The 22114-nt window shown below is 50.7% G+C and overlaps 2 protein-coding genes across 7 annotated transcripts in view; one reads left to right on the top strand and one right to left on the bottom strand.

Annotated features, from left to right (window-relative positions):
* Nucleotides 1-729: 729 nt before the first annotated feature.
* Nucleotides 730-14510, bottom strand: MDH2 (malate dehydrogenase 2). Its single transcript, XM_068565939.1, has 9 exons — nt 14332-14510; nt 10602-10770; nt 8689-8772; nt 8088-8197; nt 6585-6710; nt 3823-3900; nt 2870-2969; nt 2376-2527; nt 730-1042 (listed from the first exon to the last, which is right to left on the bottom strand). The coding sequence occupies exons 1-9, from the start codon at nt 14395-14397 to the stop codon at nt 911-913; spliced, it is 1017 nt and encodes a 338-aa protein (XP_068422040.1). The 5' UTR covers nt 14398-14510; the 3' UTR covers nt 730-910.
* A 70-nt stretch (nt 14511-14580) lies between these two features.
* The window catches only part of STYXL1 (serine/threonine/tyrosine interacting like 1), a 64830-nt gene continuing 57296 nt past the window's right edge, over nt 14581-22114 (top strand). For 4 of the 6 annotated variants that reach the window (XM_068565961.1, XM_068565963.1, XM_068565958.1 and 1 more), the window contains exon 1: nt 14581-14754. The gene's annotated coding sequence lies outside the window, so the exon portion shown is untranslated. The remainder of the gene's footprint in view (nt 14755-22114) is intronic. The other 2 variants (XM_068565959.1, XM_068565962.1) reach the window with 2 other exon arrangements.

Below are 22114 nucleotides of genomic sequence, written 5' to 3'. Positions count from 1 at the left end.
CGATCACCACCTGCCCTTTCACTGGAAGGTCATCACCTGTTGTCAGAAAGTTCTTTCTCAGGTATTGAGCTCTCAGTTTCCACTTCAGAGGCCACGGCTTCTGGGGAGCAAACTGTACCCGAAGGGAATCAGGTCTCCCTTTAATTCCCCACGTGTATCCTAAGCCCAGCTAATGCAACGAAGTCCCTTCTGGCCACTGATTAAGACACGAAGCCACCTCCCCTGTGTCCTCAGCCCTGCGGCTGCAGCTGGTGTTTTGGTTTGGTTGTTCCTGCCCCTGCCCAGCCCTCCTCACAATTCTGGCTTTGGCTAGTCATTGCCACTGAGTATCAGGGCTCGATCAGAAGAAGACGAAATCCAGCCAGTGGTGCTGTTTGCTTGGCCAGGAAAACCACACAGAAAGACCCCGGGACAGAAGACAGCGGCCCAGCGTCGGCCACTGAGCTGCCACCCGCACAGGCGCGAGGACACCGAGGAATCAGACCCAAGCTGGCCCTTCCTTCAGCTCACACACCTGAGGGACACGATGGTGCAAAGAGCAGGGCTGGGAGAAGCACTTACTGATGAAGATTACAGACTTGAAGCTACGGATGAGACCATGACGTTTCAGTCTACTTTTTAAATAACCCCTAGTTCTGACTCGGGGGGAAGAGATGCCCGACACACACTCTGCAGTCAGTTCCAACGGGGTTCTGAAAGCGCAGTATTTAATTGGAGACCTTGAAAAAAGAAAATCAAAGCCTGCTTTTATTGATGCACCGACAGACTGACCCGAGATTTGGAAGGGGTAGTTCGTTAATACAATACTCATCATCAAAGCAAATTGAAAAGACAACGGTGTCTGAAGTGGCTTTACGGTGACACGACGCCTTAGTAAGTTACGGAAACGGCCTGCTCGTTAACCACCTTCTCACTTCATGTTCTTCACAAACTCCTCTCCTTTCTTGATGGAGGCTTTCAGCTCAGGAATGGCCTCGGCGATCATCTTCTCTTCGAAAGGGGAGATTTTGCCGATGCCTAGACTCTTCTCGATGCCCTTTTTCTGAAGGAGAGAGGGGAGGTGGTAAGATTTTACAAGAAAGTTTCCATGAATGGGTTTGTTACAGAAAATCCCGCTTGTAACTTCATCAGCCCTGCCTCGCCTGTCTAACCGGTGGCTTCTGGGCAGCCTGCTGAGGGAGCCACACACCCCGGGGACGGGGCAGGATGGGGCAGGATGGGGCAGGATGGGTGTGAGCCGTGCCAGGAGCTCAGCTTCTGTCATTCAGCCCTGGGCTGGGAGCCGGGCTCTGGCACTCACTGTGTGTGCACCTGTCACGCACCCACCAAGTTTGTTTCCTTATCGACCCCACAGGAGGCTGTGAGGACAAATGTGGGTTGCTTGGCACACAAAGAACTCAATAATTAGTAGCACCTGAGTTATTCTCCCTGACACAGAGTGTACTTTTGGGATCTAGTTTTTTTCCCAAGTTGGTGAAGGACTGAAGAAACACTTTAATAGCCACCTGAATCCAACGTAATTAAGGAGATACAGGTCGGACGTTAGGAAAACAGCAGGCTGGCGTCCAGGCCGCCTTCTCGGAGCCTCCCTGACCGGGACCGTCAGCCTCGGGGGCCTCTCCTGCAGGCCGCACCAGGCTGCACACACCTGCACTCAGCTGCTTCTGGAGCTAACCACAGTTAGTTCTGGAGACTAGTGTCGGTCTCAGGGATCTTGGACACCAGGGTGTCTGTGGGAAGGGCTTCTTTCTGGGCATGAGAGGAAGGCGAGCACACATTTGCCTGATTCCAGCAGGTGCCCACAGCTAAGACGTGGAAACCTGCTCACTGAAGACTCGGTAGGAGTCAAGCAGACCAGAGGGCTGCCCAAAACCAGCCTGGCTGAAGCCAGCAAGGTGACGAGAAGGGCCCCGTCCCAGCGCATTTCAAGAAGGAAAACCAGTGGGACGAGGAGCAGGACCCAGGAATGCCTGAACTGGAAAGCCTACCAACTGCACACGCCTCGGCAGGCCCTGAGGTCAGAACGAGAACTAACAAGCACAGCCTGGTGCGGGGAAGCCTCTTCTGTGAGGGCTGTCCGTGGGCCGCCTCGGGACACAACGAGGGTCTCATCGGGGAGCATACCCAGGCGGCCGCTGCTGACCAGCTGCTGGAGCCGTGAGATTCCCGTCAGCCCCACAGACTGAGGCTTCTCCCCGCTCCTGATTCTGTGATGCTTCTACCCTCAAATATCCAAGCACAGGCCAGGCGGTGAGATGCAGTTACTGCACACGGAAATCTGAATCATGGAGCAAACGCACGGAGCACAGCTGCTGAGTCTCAGCTACAGAAAATGCTCCTCCTTCCGGCCAAGACCTGGCCTCCAGGATACATACCCCCAGCAGCAGCGGTGTGGAGAAATACGGACAGTCCGTTTCTTGGGACTTAATGAAGGAACATTCGATAACTCCTTCCTTTCCGTTCATCGCATCCACGAGGGAGAAGACAAACCGGGCTCCAGCATACGCCATGGATAGGGTGGCAGAGCCTAGGAGGACAAAGGCAGGTCAGCCAAGCTAGCGCGGCGACCGTAAGATCCAGGTGAGCTTCCCCGCCAGCTAAAACCCCATCTGCATAACCTCCAGCTTTCCAGTCTCATCAGGAATTTAGGTCAGCATCCCTTGAAATGACAGACCCGCAAATGGCATGGAATTAGCTCTGCTGACCTCAAACACTACTCCACGCCCCCCAGCAAGCTGCGCTGCCCTCTGACTGGGGGGCTGCTTATCAAGCAGATGGACGTGAAACTTAGAAAAGGACCCGCTCCTTGCTGGGCCCTCATGAGTCTTCGGCTCTGCCTCTAAAAGCCCGGGGCTGCCCGAGAGCCTACCTGCTCCGGCCTTAGCCTTGACCACCTCCGTGCCGGCCTCCTGGATCCGCCCGATGAGGGTGGTCAGCTGGTCCTGGGGGAAGTCCACCTTGGGGGTGCACTGCAAGTGGAAGTCACAGGGATCATGTGAGCAGGGCCAGGCTCCGGGCACCGCCCAGCCCCACGCCCGGCGAGCCCCGGCATCGCTGCCACGTGGGAGATCAAGACCTTTTCTTTAAAGAAAAAGCCGACTTTGTTGGGAGGTGTAGCGAGTTCTCTACTCATTTCAAAAAAACTTTCTCTATTTTGGACTAATTTTAGACTTAGAGAAACGTTGTAAAAATAGCAGAAAGATTTTCCTCACCCGGCTTACCCTGGTAACATTTTACATAACCACAGTGCAATTATGAAGAACAGGAAATTAACTAAACCACAGACCTTATTCAACTGTCACCGACTGTTCCACTACCGTCCCTTCTGTTCAGGGTCCTGCCCAGGACCCACCAGCACCCAGGGATCTCGCCTTTGACTGCTTCCGCAGTCCTCCCCTGGCTTTCAGGACATCTGTCAAGGGTACTGAATGCTCGCTTTGTAGGATGTCCACCAACTTAGATTTAAAAGGTGCTTCCTCAGTATTTTCTCCTGAGGTTATGAGGTGATTTATCTTATTCTCAGTGGTGTTTACCTTGTCTCTCCTCATTTTTAAACAAAGCAGCTTTGCCTGCTCTGACCTAATCAGGAAGGCAGTGATGTTTCCACCGGCAGTTTTCACTGTGTAGGAACTGGCCGTTTTGAACACCTTCTGACCACACTCACTCCCACAGCTGTGGATGCTGACCACAGCCCCACAGCAGGAATCCCTTCAAAATACCAACAGACGGTGAGAGCCTTGTCAGCCTGCTCCGAGGGCCCCAAAGTGAACCTCTGAACGGTGCTCGTGGTCTTGAGGCTTCCGGGCAGGGTGACACACACACCTGAGAGATCAGGGGGATGATGGTCTTCCCAGCATGGCCGCCAATGACAGGAACGTTGACGCGAGCCGGGTCCAAACCCTGGTCACCAAAAGTGTAAAGCTTGATTAACTTTTAACAAGCACTTTGAGTGTAACACATGTCATATGCGCCTAAAGCACCAATACCGGAAAAATCCACAGAACCCAGAACAAAACCAGGCAAGAGGCCGCCTGACTCCAGCCGTGCTCACGTGTCCCACTAGGCCCCCCTGCACGGCCTAACGTCAGTTTCAACACATGCAGTGAGTAACTCGGTGTCTGGTGAGGTCACTCTGAGGCTTTCCCTTCACAATGTGCTGAAAACTGCCTCCTTGAAGGGTCCCAACTGGTCCCCATCAGTCCGATAGCTTCTTGGAATCAGAGGATGACAATCCTCTTTCCCACACCTGATGTCATCCCCACGCATTAGCTCAGACTTACGTACCTACACTTTGTTACAGAGAACAAATCCCTCGTATCAGAGCAAGATTTCAGAACACCCAGGGGTGAGAAGGCTGTCAACTCCAACAGTGATTCGAACAGAAAGAAGGAAACCAAGTTGAAAGGGGTCACAACGCCACGGTTCATTAAGCGGGGCTTGCTGGGACGGCTGATTCATTTGTTAAACCGGAGGCACGATGCCCCCAAGAATCTGCGAACCAGGTGTTTCTTAACACAGTCGAAAAAAGAAGCTGGTGGGAGTAACGGGAGGGGGTGAGCAGCCCCAAAATGCTGCCACCTTCCCCAAATGCTGCAGCTGCTAGAGAGAGACACCGTAAGTTAGGAACCAGCCTTGCCTAGGTTGGGGAGCCCAGCCACAAGGGTGGGCAGACCCAGCAGCACAGAGTTAATGGACACGCACGGCAGTGTCTACAGGCCAGGGCACCATGCCGGTCACCAGGGACACAGGCACGAACAGAAAGGGCCCCTGCTTTTGAGAAGCTCATTGTCCAAAATGAGACAGATACAAACAGACGCTCCAATGTGATGGGTGAAGCCAGCCACAGAGTGGCTTTGTAAGGCACCTGGGAGAAGGCCTCCTGGGGCAGACCTAACTTCATCTGGGAAGGAGCAGGACTCCACCAAGGGAAGCGTATTCTAGGCAAAAGGAGCAGAAAGAACAAAGACCTGGGGGTTCACAGAACATGTCCCATCAGCAGAGCATGAAGTGCAAAGGGCAAGCCCAGTGGAAGGCGGGGATGGAGACGGCCGAGGGGGGAGCCAGAGGCTGCGAGGTTAAGGGCAGCCTTTCATTCTCCGTGCAATTCAGGAACTTTTCAGAATGCCAGGCAGCCTGAGGTAAAGGGCGCATTCCTTAACTGACGCATCCAGCGCTAGATCCTCCGGCCAGGGCGGAGACATGCTTCCCCGCCTCACGTGGCAAAGCTTCGAGGCCAAGCCTCCACGGTCTGACAGAACTCTCTGTGGGATCACAGCGGCCACGTGGGGCTCTGGAGCATCTCAAGTGTGGCTAGTGCAACAGAGGACCACAGTTTCTAATTTAATTATAATTAATTCAAACAGCCACAGGTATCTACTGTTGCAGCAGGATTAGGGGCCCCGGGGAAACGCGTGCTTCCCCCGGAGCTGGCAGCACCACGGGAGCCCTACGAGAACGAGCACTGCTGCTTCCAGGAACCGGGGGTGTATGCCTCGGGAAGCCGGAACCCCCGCCTCCTGGCCTGGGCGCGTTCAAACTCGGCTTCACCGAGCCCCGCTCCGCAAAGCCTTTCCTGACTCAAAGACAACCACAGTCTAAACACACGTGCGCTGAAATGGTGATTCAGTTGTCTCTGGAATTAAAGTGTCTCTTTCCGCTTCACTCACAGAGCTCCCAGGCCCCAGGGCCACATCTCAGGGATCTGACCCCACTCGGAGAGCAGATCCTGAGGAACACAGCAGAGCATGAATCACAGCGGGGCACCGTACCGTCCACACCCTAGAAGAGAAGTGCTGGGCGCAGGGGAGGAAGAGGAAGGTCAACGGTCCTGCGTGCGCCCTTCTCACTAAGCTGTGTGCACGACAATTATTCCCAACTTGGGAGGACCCCCTCCCCCATAAGTTCACGAAAAATGGCCTGAAGCTCAGGAGGGACATGTATTTGGGCCAGAGGAAGTGGTTCTGCTGGGCCCATAACCCAACAGACTAGACAGCGAGTTGTGAAAGGTACCGAGGACTCCAGACCTGGCGCTGGTGCCAAACCCCCCCTCGGGACGAGCCTGGCGGCTCAGGAAGAAGCAGGCAGCCAGCGGGAGCAGAACCGAGGTAAGTCACTGCAGGTACCCAGGAAGGGAGTCAGAACACAGACCAGGGACAAGAATTCTGACGTGATTTCAGGGACTTTCCCAAGTTCTTCACGTTTGCTGATTTTATCGTTCGTCTAATGATTAGCGGGTAAAACCTGTTAGGACCAGTTTTCAGAGCCGAGCCGATGAACACGAAGAGCACAACCCAGCCTAGCCAGTGAGAAACCCAGGGAAAGCCGAACCCTTGATGCAGCGGGGAGAAGAGCGAGCTGGTCAACACGGAAGCTGGCCGGTTTCAGCCTGCAGGGGCCTGCGTCTGCGTTCCCCAAGAAAACGCACAAGCTGCTTCCCACCAAGGAGGCGAGCTATAAAGACATTTAAACCCTCCAGTTACACGTGACCTGTAAGGGCCCCGGTGTCTTCCATGCCCGTAAATGAGCCAAGAATAGCCAGACAGGTTCAGAAAGGTAACTTGAAAGATGCCTGATGCAGCTCTTACCTTCAGTTCTGCAACAAAAGTGTTGGCTCGGACAATGTCCAGGGTTGTCACCCCAAATATTTTATTGGGGTTGTATACTCCGTGTTTCTTGAAAACTTCTGCTGTGATTGGGATGGTGGAGTTAACCTAGTAAATCCAAGAGAGAGGGGCACAATTTGCCTGCGTTCTGAGAGCAGAGCCATGCGACAGAAGGAAAAATCTTCTCGTCAGACCATTAACAAGCCCTAAGCTGTCACATTAAATTGCCCTGATATAAGCGACCTTCACGACGGAAGGCCCCCTACTCTAAAAGACTGCTTCTTTTCCCCGCCATGAGAAAGAAGAAACCATTCACTGAGGGAGGCACTCTTCCCCTTGGTGGCCTCCGAGCCCAAAGTTCAAACGTGCACGTCCAAAGTTCAAACATGCACGTGACCCTTCAACTATCAACTTAAAAATGTGATGAAGGCTCCACAAGGCACCTTCTGCTCCAGCTGGGACTTAGCCCGAATGGCCATTAAAAAAAAAAAAGACAGCCTAGCAAGAAGCTACAAGCTACAAGCTCAGTCCCAGCTCTGTCACTCTGTGTCGTAACCCCGGCCAAGTTACCTCAACTCCTTAGAACTCAGTTTCTTAAAACGGGAGACAACTACCTCATGAGGTTGTTGTGAAGATTAAGTGACTTAATACATGGCAAGTGCTTAACACATTACCTGGTACACAGAAAGAATAAAAACAAGACAAAAACAGCGAGATTTATATCAGGCACCGGTTAATCAGCCCCCCAAGAACTTCTGACCAGTTGCCCCCAAGGAAAGGTGAGCTGGTTGGAAAGGGCAGGATCCTCTTCTCAGAGGCCACGGGCACAAGCTCTGCGTGTTTATCAGCGGCCACGTTCCTGAGTCAACATCAGTGTCACTGCACTTTCACCCAGATCCTTCTTGTACTTGGGAGACCAGAGTCCAGATCAACCAGCAGGGAGGACCGGAGGAGATGCTGTCAAATGCAACCTGAGGCCCTGCTAGGGCGGGTGTGGGAGCCACAGCCGACTTCTCAGGAGGGACACAGCACCTGGAGTTTCTGAACTGGAGAACTAGCTTCCTGCAAAAACCAGCAAGCAGGGCCTGGGGGGCTGCGTACGGGGTCATGTGTGAGTGTGAGGAGGGAGGGGACGCCAGGAAGCAGGAATTGCAAACCCCAAGTAGAACACAGTAAAAGGAGGTAACAGGCTACCACAATCAGGGCTGAAGCAGCCTCAGGAATGGGCTTATTTTCCAGGTGGAAAAACTAAGATACCGAGAGGGGAAGCGATCTGCCCAAAGGCACACGGTTGATGGGAAAACCAGGTTAAAACTCACTTGGTCTATGCCAGAAGGAATCCTTAGGAAATAAATCTAAGCGCCTTTTATTAGCTCATCCACTTTATCCATTTCAGCACATGAACCTGATTGTTCTCCCTCTAAGCACAGAAGCACACTTTTGCTAACTGTGGACTTTCATGCGGCATCAGCAGCCGGCACTCACCGGATTTGAAATGATGCAGATCATGGCCTCGGGGCAGTGCTGGGCACAGGCAGCAGTCAGGGTGGCCACAATTGTGGCATTGGTGTTGAACAGGTCATCCCGGGTCATGCCTGCAAACGATCCAATTCAAGGTGTTCATAAAGCACAGGACGAATTTCCAAACGTGTACCAAGTTGTTTGTGTTTGTTGTTATGGGAAATTCAAACATGAGTGAGACAGGGCCCCTGTTTCAAGTAAATCCATCTTGTAGGGAAAACGGCCCAGTGTGACAAGTGCCAAGATAGAGGTCTGTGAGGGTGGAGCGTGGGGAGGGGAATGAGGGGGGTTATACCCGAGGAGGATCACCAAGGATCAGTACAGCTTCTAAGGTGGAGGCAGGTGGAGGAAAGGGCGTTGCACGCAAAAAAAGTGCACACAGAACACAATGAGACTGGGCGAGGGGACCCAGTGACAGGTGGAGGGCTTCATCTGTACCCCACAGGCACTGGGGAGCCTTTGGCATTTTTTCTGCAGCAGAGATCGGACCAGATCCATTTTTCATGGAAAACTACATCCTCAGCTGACTTGTGCGGAGATGCTAGGCAAGGCTTTCAACACACACCTGGTTTTCTTGGGACTCCCGCTGGAATCACCACCACATCGCAGCCCTTCAGGCAGTCTGGCAGCTGCTCAGGTCCGAGGTAGCCTGGAAAAAACACCCACGTGAGCAATTTCACCACTTCCGACTTGGAGAGGCCAGCATGTCTGTGGGGACAGAGCCCGGGTAGGACGGGCCCACCTGAGTCCAAGGCCGGCCACAGGCCTCAAGACAGGCTGGAAGGCCCGCCCATGAAGGGGTTCCTCTTCTGGAGAACTACCACTGTGGGCCTGACGACACCGGCTGGCAGGACAGTCTCTTTCACTCCACTTTCCTCCAGCCTCACTGGCCCAGCCCCGATTCGGAACAGAGTAACCGCCCAAGTTCCCACAGAATCAGCCAAGTCGGCTGCTTTTCCTTATCCAACCCAACTCGCCAGCACTTCTAAGTCCTTCTCGGCTCCCAGTAAGAGCTGCTTATTCCACGTCATGGTCATCCTAACAAAAGCTCTGGCTCGGGGCTTCCCTGGTGGCACAGCGGTTGAGAATCTGCCTGCCAATGCAGGGGACACGGGTTCGAGCCCTGGTCCAGGAAGATCCCACATGCCACGGAGCAACTAGGCCCGTGAGCCACAATTACTGAGCCTGCGCGTCTGGAGCCTGTGCTCCGCAACAAGAGAGGCCGCGATAGTGAGAGGCCCCCGCTTGCCGCAACTGGAGAAAGCCCTCGCACAGAAACGAAGACCCAACACAGCCATAAGTAAGTAAATAAATAAATAAATAAAATTAAAAAAAAAAAAAAAAAAAAAAGCTCTGTCTCGGAGTCAGATCAGAAGGCACCGTGGAGGCCAGGAGAGAAAATCCCCGTGCTGATAAACAGGGACTAAATATCAGCATCCATTCTATTTACTCCTATCATCTGAGGAAAAGAAGGTCCACTTTCAAAGATCTCAGGGAAATCGGCCAAAATCTGCTTTGATTTGACTTCTCCCTTATTGCGGGAGCTTTTGGAAACTCAAATATACAGCCCAAAAGAAAATGAGCAAACTAATTCAGAGGGACCACGGAAGGCACACGAACAAATGAGCTGACAGTCAATCTCCTGTGTTGTCTACACCAAATGAAGATACATGCAAACACCATCAAACAGTCTCACACTGACAGCAGAGACAGAAAGCAGTATAAGTTTTCTGCACAGCAATCTGATACTTTATAGTAAAAGCTTTACAATGGTCATACCTACTCATTCCACTTTTAGGATTCTTTTTTTTAAGGATTCTAAGAAACAAGATGTAAAGATAACGATGTTTACACAGCTTACCTATTTACAGTAGAGCAAAACAGGAAACAGCCCAATGGTCAACAGTGTGGGTATAATAATAAATAAGTGATAAATTATAGTACATCTTTAAAAATGATTTTACCAAGAATCTGGTGACATGGAAGAATGCTGCTATAATGTGAAGGTAAAATAAGCAGGATATATATAATTATATGTAATTATGAGTGACTTCTTGGATGACATACCTAGATTTCCCTTGGATTTTCCTAAGGTGGCCATGTTTTGAAGAAGCTGGCAAAGGAAACCCTGGGGTGGAGGGATGGCCCGGGGTGGGGAGCAACTGGCAGCATTTCTTACTGCCCCCGCACCCCTGCAGGAGGCTGCCTCTTCCCCATCCTCATATTACTTGTTAAATCATAAAAAACTAAAAATGGGAAGATGAGACCACCGTTGTTATTCTGAAAGACACTATTTAAATTTTTGTAGACTCAAGTCAAAAAAGGTGCAATAATTTATATAAAATTTAATTGTAAAATGAACATGGAAACCCCAAGTCTCTGAACACCTAGTTTCACTTAAGAATCTCACTCTAAACCTGAATCCTGGCCTACGGGGGAGGAGAGATGTAAGTTCTCCAGGGTTGGCGTGCTCAATACCTTTTACCGTCGCTCTGGTCTCTATGTGGCTCAGATCGGCGGCCACTCCGGGTGTATGAGCAATATCGTAGAGGGTCAGGCGGCTCACCAAGGGGCTGTTCTTCAGGAGAAGTGAAAGCGGCTGCCCGATTCCTCCGGAAGCCCCCAGCACAGCTACTTTAGCATTGTTCTAGAAAGAGGCAGAGAGAGAGGACTGTGAAGATGGAATCAGCATTAAAAGGATTCACATGGTAAACTGCAGAGTACTGCACTGGGTCTCTTTTATTGCAGCAGTCCCAAATGAAGATGCAATCATATTCCTACCATTCCAAAGGTCCCCTTTCCTTCTGAAGTTCAGAGGTTTGCCTCAGGAAAATGGGGGAGAACTCATGTCTCTAGATGCTGTGACCATCAGGGGCATACTCCTGTACCCTCTGAAAGGGGAGCAAACTTCACTCAATCACGACCAGGACTGGTAACAGAAGTCTTTCCTTCAATGTGCAGTTTTATTTCTTTTTAATAAATTTATTTATTTTGGGCTGAATTGGGTCTTTGTTACTGCGCACGGGCTTTCTCTAGTTGCGGTGAGCGGGGGCTACTCTTCGTTGCGGTGCGCAGGCTTCTCATTGTGGTGGCTTCTCTTGTTGCGGAGCACGGGCTCTAGGCGCACGGGCTTCAGTAGTTGTGGCACATGGGCTCAGTAGTTGTGGCTCACGGGCTCTAGAACGCAGGCTCAGTAGCTGTGGTGCACAGGCTTAGTCGCTCCGCGGCATGTGGGACCATCCTGAACCAGGGCTTGAACCCGTGTCCCCTGCATTGGCAGGCGGATTCTTAACCATTGCGAGTGAGGCTGTTTCTAACCTAAACTCACAAATGAGAAGGGGAGCCTATCCTGGCAAGCAGGCAGGGAGCTGCCAGGGGAGAAGACAAACCGAGAGAAGAGCAGCCACAAGAACTCAAAGCACGGCGTGCGGTCCTCTAGGGCAGCCGTGTACTCTGGGTCTTTACATTATCACTGCACGCTGTGTTCCACAGCAATGGATGCTAGTAATAACGGGCTTCTGTTATCAAAACCAAATATCAAACCAAACAAACCAAAACTCAAGCCAAAACCAAAACAACCACACACAGTGTAATCTGCTCGAGGAAACTAAAACTCTAAAAAGCATATATTACATCTAAGATTGAAATTCACGTTTCGTTTGTTTGTTTTTAAGTTGGTGCTTTAAAGGTGGACCCTTGACTTCACAGAAAACTAGCTGGACCAACCCAGAACCTGAGGTCTGGTAATCTCACCCACCTCCAGACCTTCAGTTATCATTCCCACATCCTGTCCCGAATCCTAGGAACTCTCAAATTCCAACTCCACATTCCCAGTTCTGTTAGGCATAACACTGGCCCCACAAACCCAACTGTGTAAATAAATTTGTCCTTACTACCTCTCCCATCCCTGTTCCCAAATGGCACGTGTGTTCAACCAAATTCAAAACTTTAGAGCTATCTTCTGCTTCCTCCCTTATTGGAGACACCCAGTTAGGACACAAAAGGACTTGGCATCTCAAACATCTTCCCAACCTGCCCCTGATTTCCATCCTGATTCCATTATCTAACTTAGGTCCTCAGCTCCACCTCTCAACCACCCTTCCAAAAATTCAAAGTTTTAATCATTTCCTTGAGTAAAAATCTTGTCAAGTTCCTCATGCCCAGATTACTCAGCCTGGCTCCCAAGGCTGACCAGGGCTCCAATGTGGGGCGCATAAGACAGTTCCCTTGGTGTGCAGGATGTCAATGTCAAGGCTGTGTCTTTATTTTTATCTATCAGGTGAAGAATTAAACTCTACCAAGAAACTGACTGACCTGGTGCTCTCAACTAGGGTCCTTAAGTGAATCAGTCCTATGTGACACACAAGATGAACACAACACAGGGAGAGGGAAGAGGGGATTGCTTTCAGTGTGATGAAGTGATGTTATTGTTTGTATATTATAAGGTTTCATCAACTTAGTTAATATTTATAAAAACATAACTTGTAAGTGGTGATATCTTTACAGTGAGATGAGAAGAATCTTTGGTATTGCAGGTTAGCTCATGATCTCTTTGTAAACAAGCTGTTTCCAAACTCCATATCTTTTTCCACGTTGAGGAGTGGTTGTCAACAGCACACTGTTTAGCAACGGGGCTTTGAAAATGGATATATAGTAACACTTCCTTCACTTGTAAGTTTGCTTTTTTTAATCTGTTATGGTTTTTAAATTTCTGTTTTTTGTGTCATACATATTAGTACCTTAGTACATACGGAGAGACATAAAAATACACTGAGGTTGAAGTCTCCCTAGGCCAATGTACCATCTGGCTCAAGCTCATCTTTCTGACTTATACACTTATATACTTCAACAACTCCACCTGTATGTCCAATAGGCATTTTAAACTCAACATATCCAAATCTGAGCTCCTGATACCCACCCCACTACAATCACTCTCTTCTAGCAGTATTTCCCACCTCAGCAAATCTCAACTCCAAACCCCAAAGCCTTGGTTTTCTCCATGTTCCTCTTTCTCTCCATACACCTCATGAAATCGTTATCAGCAAATCCCACGGTCTTACCTGCAGTTAATCCCCCTTCCCCCACTACTCAGCATCAATCTTCATCACCTCCACCTGTCCTACATTTATTTACTCACTGTTGGCTTAAGTGCCACTTCTCACTCATCCTGGTTTCACCTGCAGCACCCAGCACAGTTCTGGGCAACACGGATACTCAAATGTACTCATTCGTATATTTATTTTTTCGAATGAACTGAATGCACAGGAAACTGATCTGAAGAACAAAAGCTAAGTAAGAAATGTGGAACCTCATTTAATAATCACCTCCCTTTTGGGGTGTGGTACTCTAAGAGGCAATGTGGGCATCTCCTGGGTTCTAACTTTGGTTGTATTAGAATCACTTGGGGAACTTGGTAAAAAACACGGAGGCCCAGATCCTACCCTCCTTCAATGAGCCTCGGCCTCTGATCTTTACCAGCTTTCAGGTGATTCTGACACACCAGCGTTTGAGAATCGCTACCCTAGAAGACAGCTAAAAATAGCTTAGGCTTAAGTAGTCCCAGGCCAAGCCGCGCAGTTAACAACACCCGGGGGCAGGCCCAGTCCGCCCACCGCAAGAAGGAGCCTTCAAAAGGTCCTTAAGAGGAAGCAGAGTCTTCAGGTTCTTAGAGCAAAGGCTTGATGATCCAAAAAAGTCACTCACAGTGGTCAGGAGAGCTGAATTTTAATCCTCTGGCCAAAACACTGTGTAACCTTGGACCAGTGCTCTGCCCTCGGTATCTCTGCCTGTCTGCACTATGGAGTTAAAAAATTACACAGTGCTTGTACGGACGCTGCAAGAACGAGGTTAGTCTCTCAAAATACTATGGAAAATAAGTTACTTTCGGCCCTAGAGCCCTGGCTTCTCCACCTTGAAGGAGCACAGGTCAAGAGCAGACCCTCTGGGAGGCCCGGGGGCGAACTGGGAGGCTCGGAGAAGCGCCCCGGTCCTGGAGCTGGACTACTTCCCCACCCCCCGACTCCTGGGCTTTCTCCCCCGCACCTCCTGCCCGGTATCAGGGCCGGCCCAGGACGCCACAGCCGAGGACCAGCACCGGGCGGCCCTGCGGTCCAGGCTGGCCCGGGGGTCAAGGCTGCTCGCGAGCCAGGAACACACGTGGCCTAGGTCAGGGAGCCTCCACCTGCAGGCAGCCCCTCGCAGGACCTACCTGGGCAGAGGTGCTGAAGCTGCGGCGGAGAGCGGCGCTGGCAGGCCGGGCGAGGGCGGAGAGCATGGCTGAGACGGGCGGGGCGCGGACTGGCCGGCGAAGGAGCTGGCAGCAGGACACTGTCTCCAACGACCTCCACGCTGCACCGGACCTCCCGGCTCTGCTCCGCCTGGCCTCGCGAGAGTGGCCTGGCTTCCGGCGCCCCACCTCCCAGATCTCGCGGTATCTCGGCCGCGTCCGCGCTGTCGCGGAGGCCGGCGGAGGGACGCTCGCCGTGCGCAGTCTTGGGGTGGGTCGTAGTGCGGTGAGGCTCCGTGCGGCCCGTGGGGGAGACGCGGTCGGAGTGGGAGGGAGAGTCCGCACCCTAGAGGTGGAAGAAGACGAGCTTTAGGCTGGAAGAGCCTTAGAGGAGCGATTTTGCAGGTGGGGGCCCCAGACAGAGGCTCTGACACGGAGACCGGCTGAGGTCGCGCCGCAGGCCGGACAGAATGGGTGCGGCCCGAGCCCCCCGAGCTCAGCCCAACCCACCCCACCTGTCCCTGGAGGCGGGAGGGGCTCCGAGCTGTGGAAAGCTCTGAAAAGGAAAGGGGGAGGGGAGGTTGAGAGTGTTGGGGTGGAGGATGAAGGCTCCTCTAATCAGTCGCTCCCGTGCACCCTCCCCCCAACCCCGATCGCACACACCCCGTCCACCCGCCAGTGTCGTCGTCCCTCCTGGTGCCCAGGACCTTCTAGTAGAGTTTACAAAGCTTTAGAGACACCCCTACCAAGAATGGCCGACCCTGAGACACTGTTGTACGAGTTTACAGGAAAGCAGTTCCGCGTTACAGATGAGGAAACAGGTATCCAGGTGATAACCTGCGAAGTCACTCAGTCCCTGCCCCTCAGGTCTGCCCAGCCGTGCTGTGAACCCGGCCACACTGTTTCTGTTTTAGGGACCAAGAAACCATGGCTGAGGTCAGTTAAGTGGATTCGTTCAGAGTCTACCAGAAAGAAAGTAAAGATACGGTTTCTACTCACAAGAAGCTTATTTATCAGTATCCTTATAAGCTTCATTTGCCCCACTGCTGTTTTCTGGGCATACAGAGAATTCCTTGCCCACAAAAAGTTCAGGGTCACGTGGGACAGGTAGGTGTGTTGCAGGTTGTTAACCTTAGAGGAGTGTACAAACCCAGTGGGGGGACCAGTGACCGCCTCCCTGGGAACAGTGGTCGGGGAACCAGCGGTGAAAAGAACAGTTAGCACAGGTGCTGAAGAACCTATCCATAGGAGGGAGTGCATGGTGACTGGCTTACTCTTTCCTCCCTCCTTTTTTTACCTTGTTTATTGAGCTACTAAGATGTGCCAGTCCAATCTTGGAGCTGGGTGTTCAACTGTGAACGAGATGCAGACATTTTCTGCCTTCCGGGAGCTCAGAGTCTAGTGGGGAGACAGGTAAACTGCAAGCAGCATGATATGGCCAACACTAGGAGAATTATGAGGGGCTGTGGGAACACAAAGGAGGTCCATCTACCCCAGATTTGGGGTGGAGGTGGGGGCCGTGTGAGAGAGGACTTTGGAGGATGAAACGTCTAAGCTGAGATGTAAAGGAAGAGCAGGAGTTTCTCAGTGGGACCATTCTCCTCCACAGGAGGGAGAGATCCTTGCCTGGGCTTTGGATCTCCCAAAGGGGGGGGGCACTAGGAGTTGGGCGTTTAACAATGGGAAGTGTCCAGATGAGAAAGAAAGGGAAAAGAGCCCAAAGGAAAACCTGGAGGAAGGGACGGTGAACAGATGATTTCTGTTGGAGAGGGGACATGAGGACAAACAGTGTTCTTTATCTTATCACTGACTGTGTTCTCTCTGATTATTTACCCCTCTATCTTACCACTAGACCTGAAAGCATCTTACAGTCAGGTTCTTTCATCTCTTTATTGTCCAGCACCTGACCAGGCTGAGAGTGGGTTTCTGAATTTTGGGAGAGTTGAGTGGTTTTAGATACGAGGCTGGAAAACCCAGATTGTGCAGGACTTAACGAAAGTTAGCTGAGAAGTTTGTATTTTATTCCTCGGGAAGCAGGTGTTTATCAAAGGCTTTTGTGATGCCACTAGAACTGTGTTTGAGGAAGATTAGACTGACTTTGGTGTGTTAAAGATTCCAAGGGAAAAATGTGCAGGGCAGGGAGATTGTTCAGGAGGCTATCTAATGAGATGATAAATATCTGAGTTACGGTGATGGTTTTAGAAATGGTGAAGCTGGGCCAAATGAGGGAGAGGGAAGAATTGATAAGCGTTTGTGCCCATCTGGGTTTAAGAAACAAATGGCAGTGATGTGGGAAACCAGCCTGAGAGAAGTGTATATGTACAGAAACAGGGAATTCAGGGGTTGTGTGGAAGGAGAGCTGGCTGGAGAAAAAGTAAAGAGCTCTGTTTTAGATAGGCCGCATTGGAAGGGATGGGGAGTTGTCCATATAGAAATACCAGTGGACACTTGGGGAATTACTCCAAGAGGAAATATGGGATTGTGAAACCCCCGAGAGAGGCCAGGGCTGAAGTCATCCCTATAGAGGGGAGAGTTGAGGCCAAGGGAGAGAAGCTAGAGTCACATTCTCATATGCTCACTCCCACATCTGGGGCTGGAACTCCTCCCCATCCCTGCCAAGTCAGTCAGCCCCTGTCAGCATCTCCACAGCAGGGAATCACTACCTCCCAAGTCCTCTACTTGGGCAATCCCAGCCACTTGACTGTTAGAAAAACGTCCTCACATTCGGCTCCTAGTTGCTTCCCTTTAAATCGCAAAATGGTTCATAACGCTCTTAGCAGCTACTGTATCAAGCATTGACTTTGTGCCAGGCACCATGCCCTGCTTTGCAAGTGTAACTGTTACAGTGAACATGCACGGCCTCATTCAGGAAGCCTAGTGCAGTCAGAAAATGGCTGTATGTGTTCATCCCCGTTCCTCCTTTAAATCTTTGCTTGCCCTTGGATTACATCTAGCCACTAGGACAGATTTGTTGCAATAGCCTAAATGTCCTGTTCACGTTAATAGTCAAAACTCTGAACTTTAATTCAATGTTAAGGCTTCTCCCCTTCCCCTCTTGAGCTTGCTTCAGGCTCCCACCTTGGGAGTGGAGAGTGGTTGACTTCTCCATTTCTCCATCTTACTTCCTCACTACCCCTCATCCCTGAAGACTGAGGCTTCAGGCCCATCAGTGTTGGTGGAGGGGGGTTGTGAGAATAAAGATAGGGCAGGAAAGGTCCATTTGGCATTAGTAAGAATTCTCTGAGCTTGACAGGAGTTTGTGGCTGACACTTCCATGTGGTGCTTTTGTGGGTCTCTCTTACCTGCAGTTCCCTTGACCTGGGTGGTTACACCTCAGCCTTGCTGTTTCCAGTTGCTGCCTCAACCCCTGTTTTCTGGAATCCTCCGGTATCTGAGATTGGTCCATTGTCTGCCCAAGGGGCCCTCTTGGGCAAAGTCCCTTGAAGACTGCTTCTAGTTGGCCCTCTCTCCTGCCTGGCCCACATCTGGTCTACAAGAGACACATAGGTATCCTTCACCCCAACAAATTCTGGGGGTGTAGGCTGTTTCAAATGCAGCTGCTGCTCTTTGCTAACAGCTAACCAGCCTCCGATTTTTCCAGGCAGGGGCCCACCACCAGCCTCTATGCCTGCACAAGCTTCAGAGGGCACAGGCCAAGCTATTCTAGGGGTTTTCTTTCTGGTTTCGTGAACTGCTTCAAGAAAGCTGAGACTTGTGAATTTGAAATCAGGGAGAAAGAGGCTATAGTAGAGGTGAAGAGCTTCGAGATGCTAGAAGTTGAGAGAGAAGAGGATTAGGTGGGAAAAGATGAGGTCAGAGGACACTTAATCCCTTTGATTTTGGGAAGAAGCTTGAAGGGCACCCAGCGGGCAGTTGGTGAGGTAGGGCAGTTTGCATCCCATGGCCTTAGCCTTCCCAGGCAAGACCTAGAAAATGAGAGAAGTTGCTGCATGGTGAGGAGGTTTGGATAACAGTTGTAGTCATTGGGGAAATGCTGGGAAAATCAGGAACGGTGAGAAAAGGATTCGTTGGTGGCTCTGGGGGCCCAGCTTAAGGTCTGCAGTGTGTCCTTTCTGTGTGCCCAAGCTCATGTGGCTTTTCACAGCCCAGACCCCACACCAAGTTCATGGATGTACAGGTGGGCCACACACCCACACATTTGTATCCTTGAACACATAAACACATGGTTCTATACGGGGGATTAAAAACAATTATTGCCATATAGTTTACATACAGTAGGGTATACAGATCTTCAGTGTGCATTGGATAGTTTTGACAGTTTGCAGTCTTCTAACCACCACCCAAAACAAGCTATAGAAGCATTTTCTTTATTCCAGAAAGATCCCTTATGCCCCAGTCCCCCAGACAGCTACTTCCTGACTTCTATCACCATAGATTAATTTCACTAGTTCTTCACTGCATGTTTTTATACACAGTATAGAAATACATTGATGTCCTCCTTGCCACACCCCGACACAAGCCGCACACGTGCGCCTATACTGACCATTTTGTTCCTTACAATAGGCTGAGGCCGCAGTCGAGCTGTCAGATTTTTGCTCTTAGGTGCACATATTCTATGCTAACCTACCTTCTCTTCAACCCTAAAATCGTACCTCAAAGTGCAGTATTTCAAATCTTTCCTTTCAGATCCCTGGAGATAAAATGAAGAATTAGAAAGGTGGTAATCATCCTACCTGCATGAGAGTTTTCTTTATTTTGCTCTAAGTTCTCTAGAATATCGGCAAATGGGGACATAAAATTTTAAAACAGAACTGTTTAGATATATAGCTTAACTTTCAGTTGTGGCCCAGCTGGAAGTCAAAGGGTGTGGCTTTCCAAGATACATGCCAGCAGAGCAACTAGGAGATGGTGCACTGGTGACAGCAGAGGCAGCAAGAAGCTGCTGGCAAGGAGCTCCCAAGAGCTGAGAGTCGCCGATGGTGGCAGATCTGAGTCGGGAGCAAAGCCTGCAGTCCTCCAGGCCAGCCAGAGGTCAGGGAAGTGAGAACAAAGCTGAGTCCAGAGGTTGGTCATGTCCAATAACCCATGTCAGGTGCAGAAGGTGGGGCACTAGCCCAGTTGAGCAGAGAAGAAACAAGTGCTGGAGACAGAGTTGGAGGAGGTGAGACCAGACCTGGTGGCCACACAGCCTTTGTGTAGCAGTTCGCCAGCCGCTACCTTTGACGTGCGAATTGCTGCATGGGTAGGCCTGTCACCCTCCCAGGACCACTAAGGTACCTCTTGGGGGTGTAGTGGGCCTAGGTTTGGGGCCATGGGAATGAAGGCAAGATAGACAAGGGACAGGGATGTGGTGGCTGGGTCTGGGCCTCTGGAGATACTGGTGCTCAGTAGCCACAGGACCTGGAGCTTCTCTGAGCTGAGAAATGGTTTCAGGACCGCTTCTGCAGCCTCCACAGCTCTGGGGTGCTGCGGCCTGTGACTGTGTCCTCTGGCTTTGTCAGGGTTCAGGCCACAAGGAAGGTGTCTGGTTGGGATTGAGGAAAGACTATACCAGATCCCTTAGGAGCCTGGCCCTCAGGCAGCGTCACTGGATCCCCCCCTGCTTACAAACTTGGCCAGCTCCCGCTCTGGTCTTTGGCCTGAGGTTTTCTGAATGGTGCTTTCTGTCTACTGGACATCTGGAGGCTCCTAGATGAAATTGAAAAAAGAGAGAAAGTAGGAGTAAAGGAATTTGTTTCCTAAGCTCCTGCTCTGTGCTGGGCCCAGTTCTGGGCAATTTATGTTTGTTATTTCAACATAACATTCCTACAGCCTTTGCAGTGTGTATTATTGCCTCAGTTTACAGGTGAGAGCATTGATGCCTGTCACTGTATTTAAGCCTGGGTCATCCTGGCACAGCCTCAGTTTCCCACACAGAACCAGGGCATAGTGGGGTTGGCTGTGGACCCTGACTCATATCTGTGCAGTCCTCTGGTCCCTGGTCAGCCTGAGCCAGGAACCCAGAGTAAAGCTTACGGTCTGACTTCTCCAGGAGCGTTGAGTGATGCCTCTTTTCCACTAGAAGCAAATGCCCATCAATTGTGTCCACCTGGACTGTCTGGGCCTGAGCACTAGACCAAGCTCTCAGTACCCTGGAATGCCTGTGAGAAGGATGGGGTCAGGCCCAGCCTCTGACAGTGACGCCGTCAGTCAGAATGGAATTGGTCAGGCACAAGGAGGCAAGAAGGCCTGGATCTGGCCAGTTTCCCCTTAGTCTCAGGCTATGATGACCCCTAATGAAATATCCCTTCTCAAAGGTAGACACGGTCTTTCACTGGAGCTGAGCTCGCCAGCCCAGCTGTGTCTGGACCCGGAGAGAGAGCCCCACACGAGCCCCCTAGGTTGAAGTTCAGGCCAGGTCATTACAGGGAGGGTGAAGAACCTTCCTGCTGGTGGGTGTCCAGTGTGCAGAGACGAGGCCTGTGCTGGCACCCTGCTCTTTTGACAGTAGGTGGCTCCTTGCCACCCAAAAATCTGTGTGGATTTCCCAGATGGGTCAGTTCATAGGAAGATTGGTATCCTCTCACCCTATTAAGCCAGATCCCCAGGAGGTGCTCCCTTTGACCTCCCTTCCCACCTGCCTGCCCCATCACCCTTGCAAGAACTATTGCACTAAATGCCCTGAAAGTGTCTTAAGAGCTGTGCTGTGCTAAAAGAGCCCAAAGGGGGATGTCTTAAACTTGCCATCCTGGCTCCACTGTTTTGAATAGATCACCAGGGAATGAGACTTGGTAGAAATAATCATTACAAATGAAACTCACAGTGGCAGAAACCATACTCAGTAAAATCCGATACAATAAGAATCTGATTAAGGAATCAGATATTTATTGTAAAATTCACAGGGAAACAAGACTTGATCTTGGGAAAAATAATTTTGGCTAAACAAAATTGAAAGTGAAAAAATTGGAATTGGTTAACTGTGAAATATAGAAAATCAATTAAGGGATTAAATTGGCTTAGTGGAATTCATCTAAGAAAAATACTTTTTGCAAAACCTCATCAACATTTGTTTAATGGTTCTATATAAAAGCTCAACATCAAAATATTCTTAGGGCCCAAATGGTGGAGCCAAGAACATCTTACACCTTTTAGAATTTGGAGTAGTGCTGAAAGGGCTGTTAGCTACGTCCAGTCCTCCACCCACCTGGGCTGGTGGCCCTCCTCATCACGGCTCACAGGGATGCGTCTTCTCTCAGAAGTGTGCCATTAGGTTCAGGACTGTACTTACCCTCCTGAAGTTTACCAGCAGGTGAGGCAGCTCTTTTTTTATTTTTTATTTTTTTAAATAAATTAATTTATTTATTTTTGGCTGCGTTGGGTCTTTGTTGCTGCGCGCGGGCTTTTCTCTAGTTGCAGCGAGTGGGGGCTGCTCTTCGCTGCGGTGTGCGGGCTTCTCATTGCAGTGGCTTTGCTTGTTGCAGAGCACGGGCTCTAGGCGCGTGGGCTTCAGTAGTTGTGGCACGCGGGCTCAGTAGTTGTGGCGCGTGGGCTTAGTTGCTCCGTGGCATGTGGGATCTTCCTGCACCAGGGCTCGAACCTGTGTCCCCTGCATTGGCAGGCGGAGTCTTAACCACTGTGCCACCAGGGAAGTCCCAGTGAGGCAGCTCTTGCTTGACAAGGGAGAGTGCCCCCTTTGGGAAGGAGATGTCTGAAGGAGTTGATTGCTGGGGCTGGACTGGGTTTTTTTTTTTTTTTTTTTTAAATTAATTAATTATTTATTTATTTTTTGGCTGTGTTGGGTCTTCGTTTCTGTGCGAGGGCTTTC

Source organism: Eschrichtius robustus, chromosome 16 (genome assembly GCF_028021215.1).
Source record: "Eschrichtius robustus isolate mEscRob2 chromosome 16, mEscRob2.pri, whole genome shotgun sequence".
Taxonomy (NCBI): domain Eukaryota; kingdom Metazoa; phylum Chordata; class Mammalia; order Artiodactyla; family Eschrichtiidae; genus Eschrichtius; species Eschrichtius robustus.
Note: the sequence above shows the minus strand (reverse complement) of the source record. Positions and strands in the feature narration are given on the sequence as shown.

Bases quoted from the DNA above. Each gene is read 5' to 3' on its own strand.
- MDH2 (XM_068565939.1), bottom strand. From the start codon at position 14,397: ATGCTCTCCGCCCTCGCCCGGCCTGCCAGCGCCGCTCTCCGCCGCAGC. The intron at 6,711-8,087 runs GTGAGTGCCGGC...TGGATTTACTAG, and splicing joins TCTGCATCATTTCAAATCCG to GTTAACTCCACCATCCCAAT. The intron at 1,043-2,375 runs GTATGTATCCTG...TCTCTCCTTCAG, and splicing joins CCACACCGCTGCTGCTGGGG to AAAAAGGGCATCGAGAAGAG.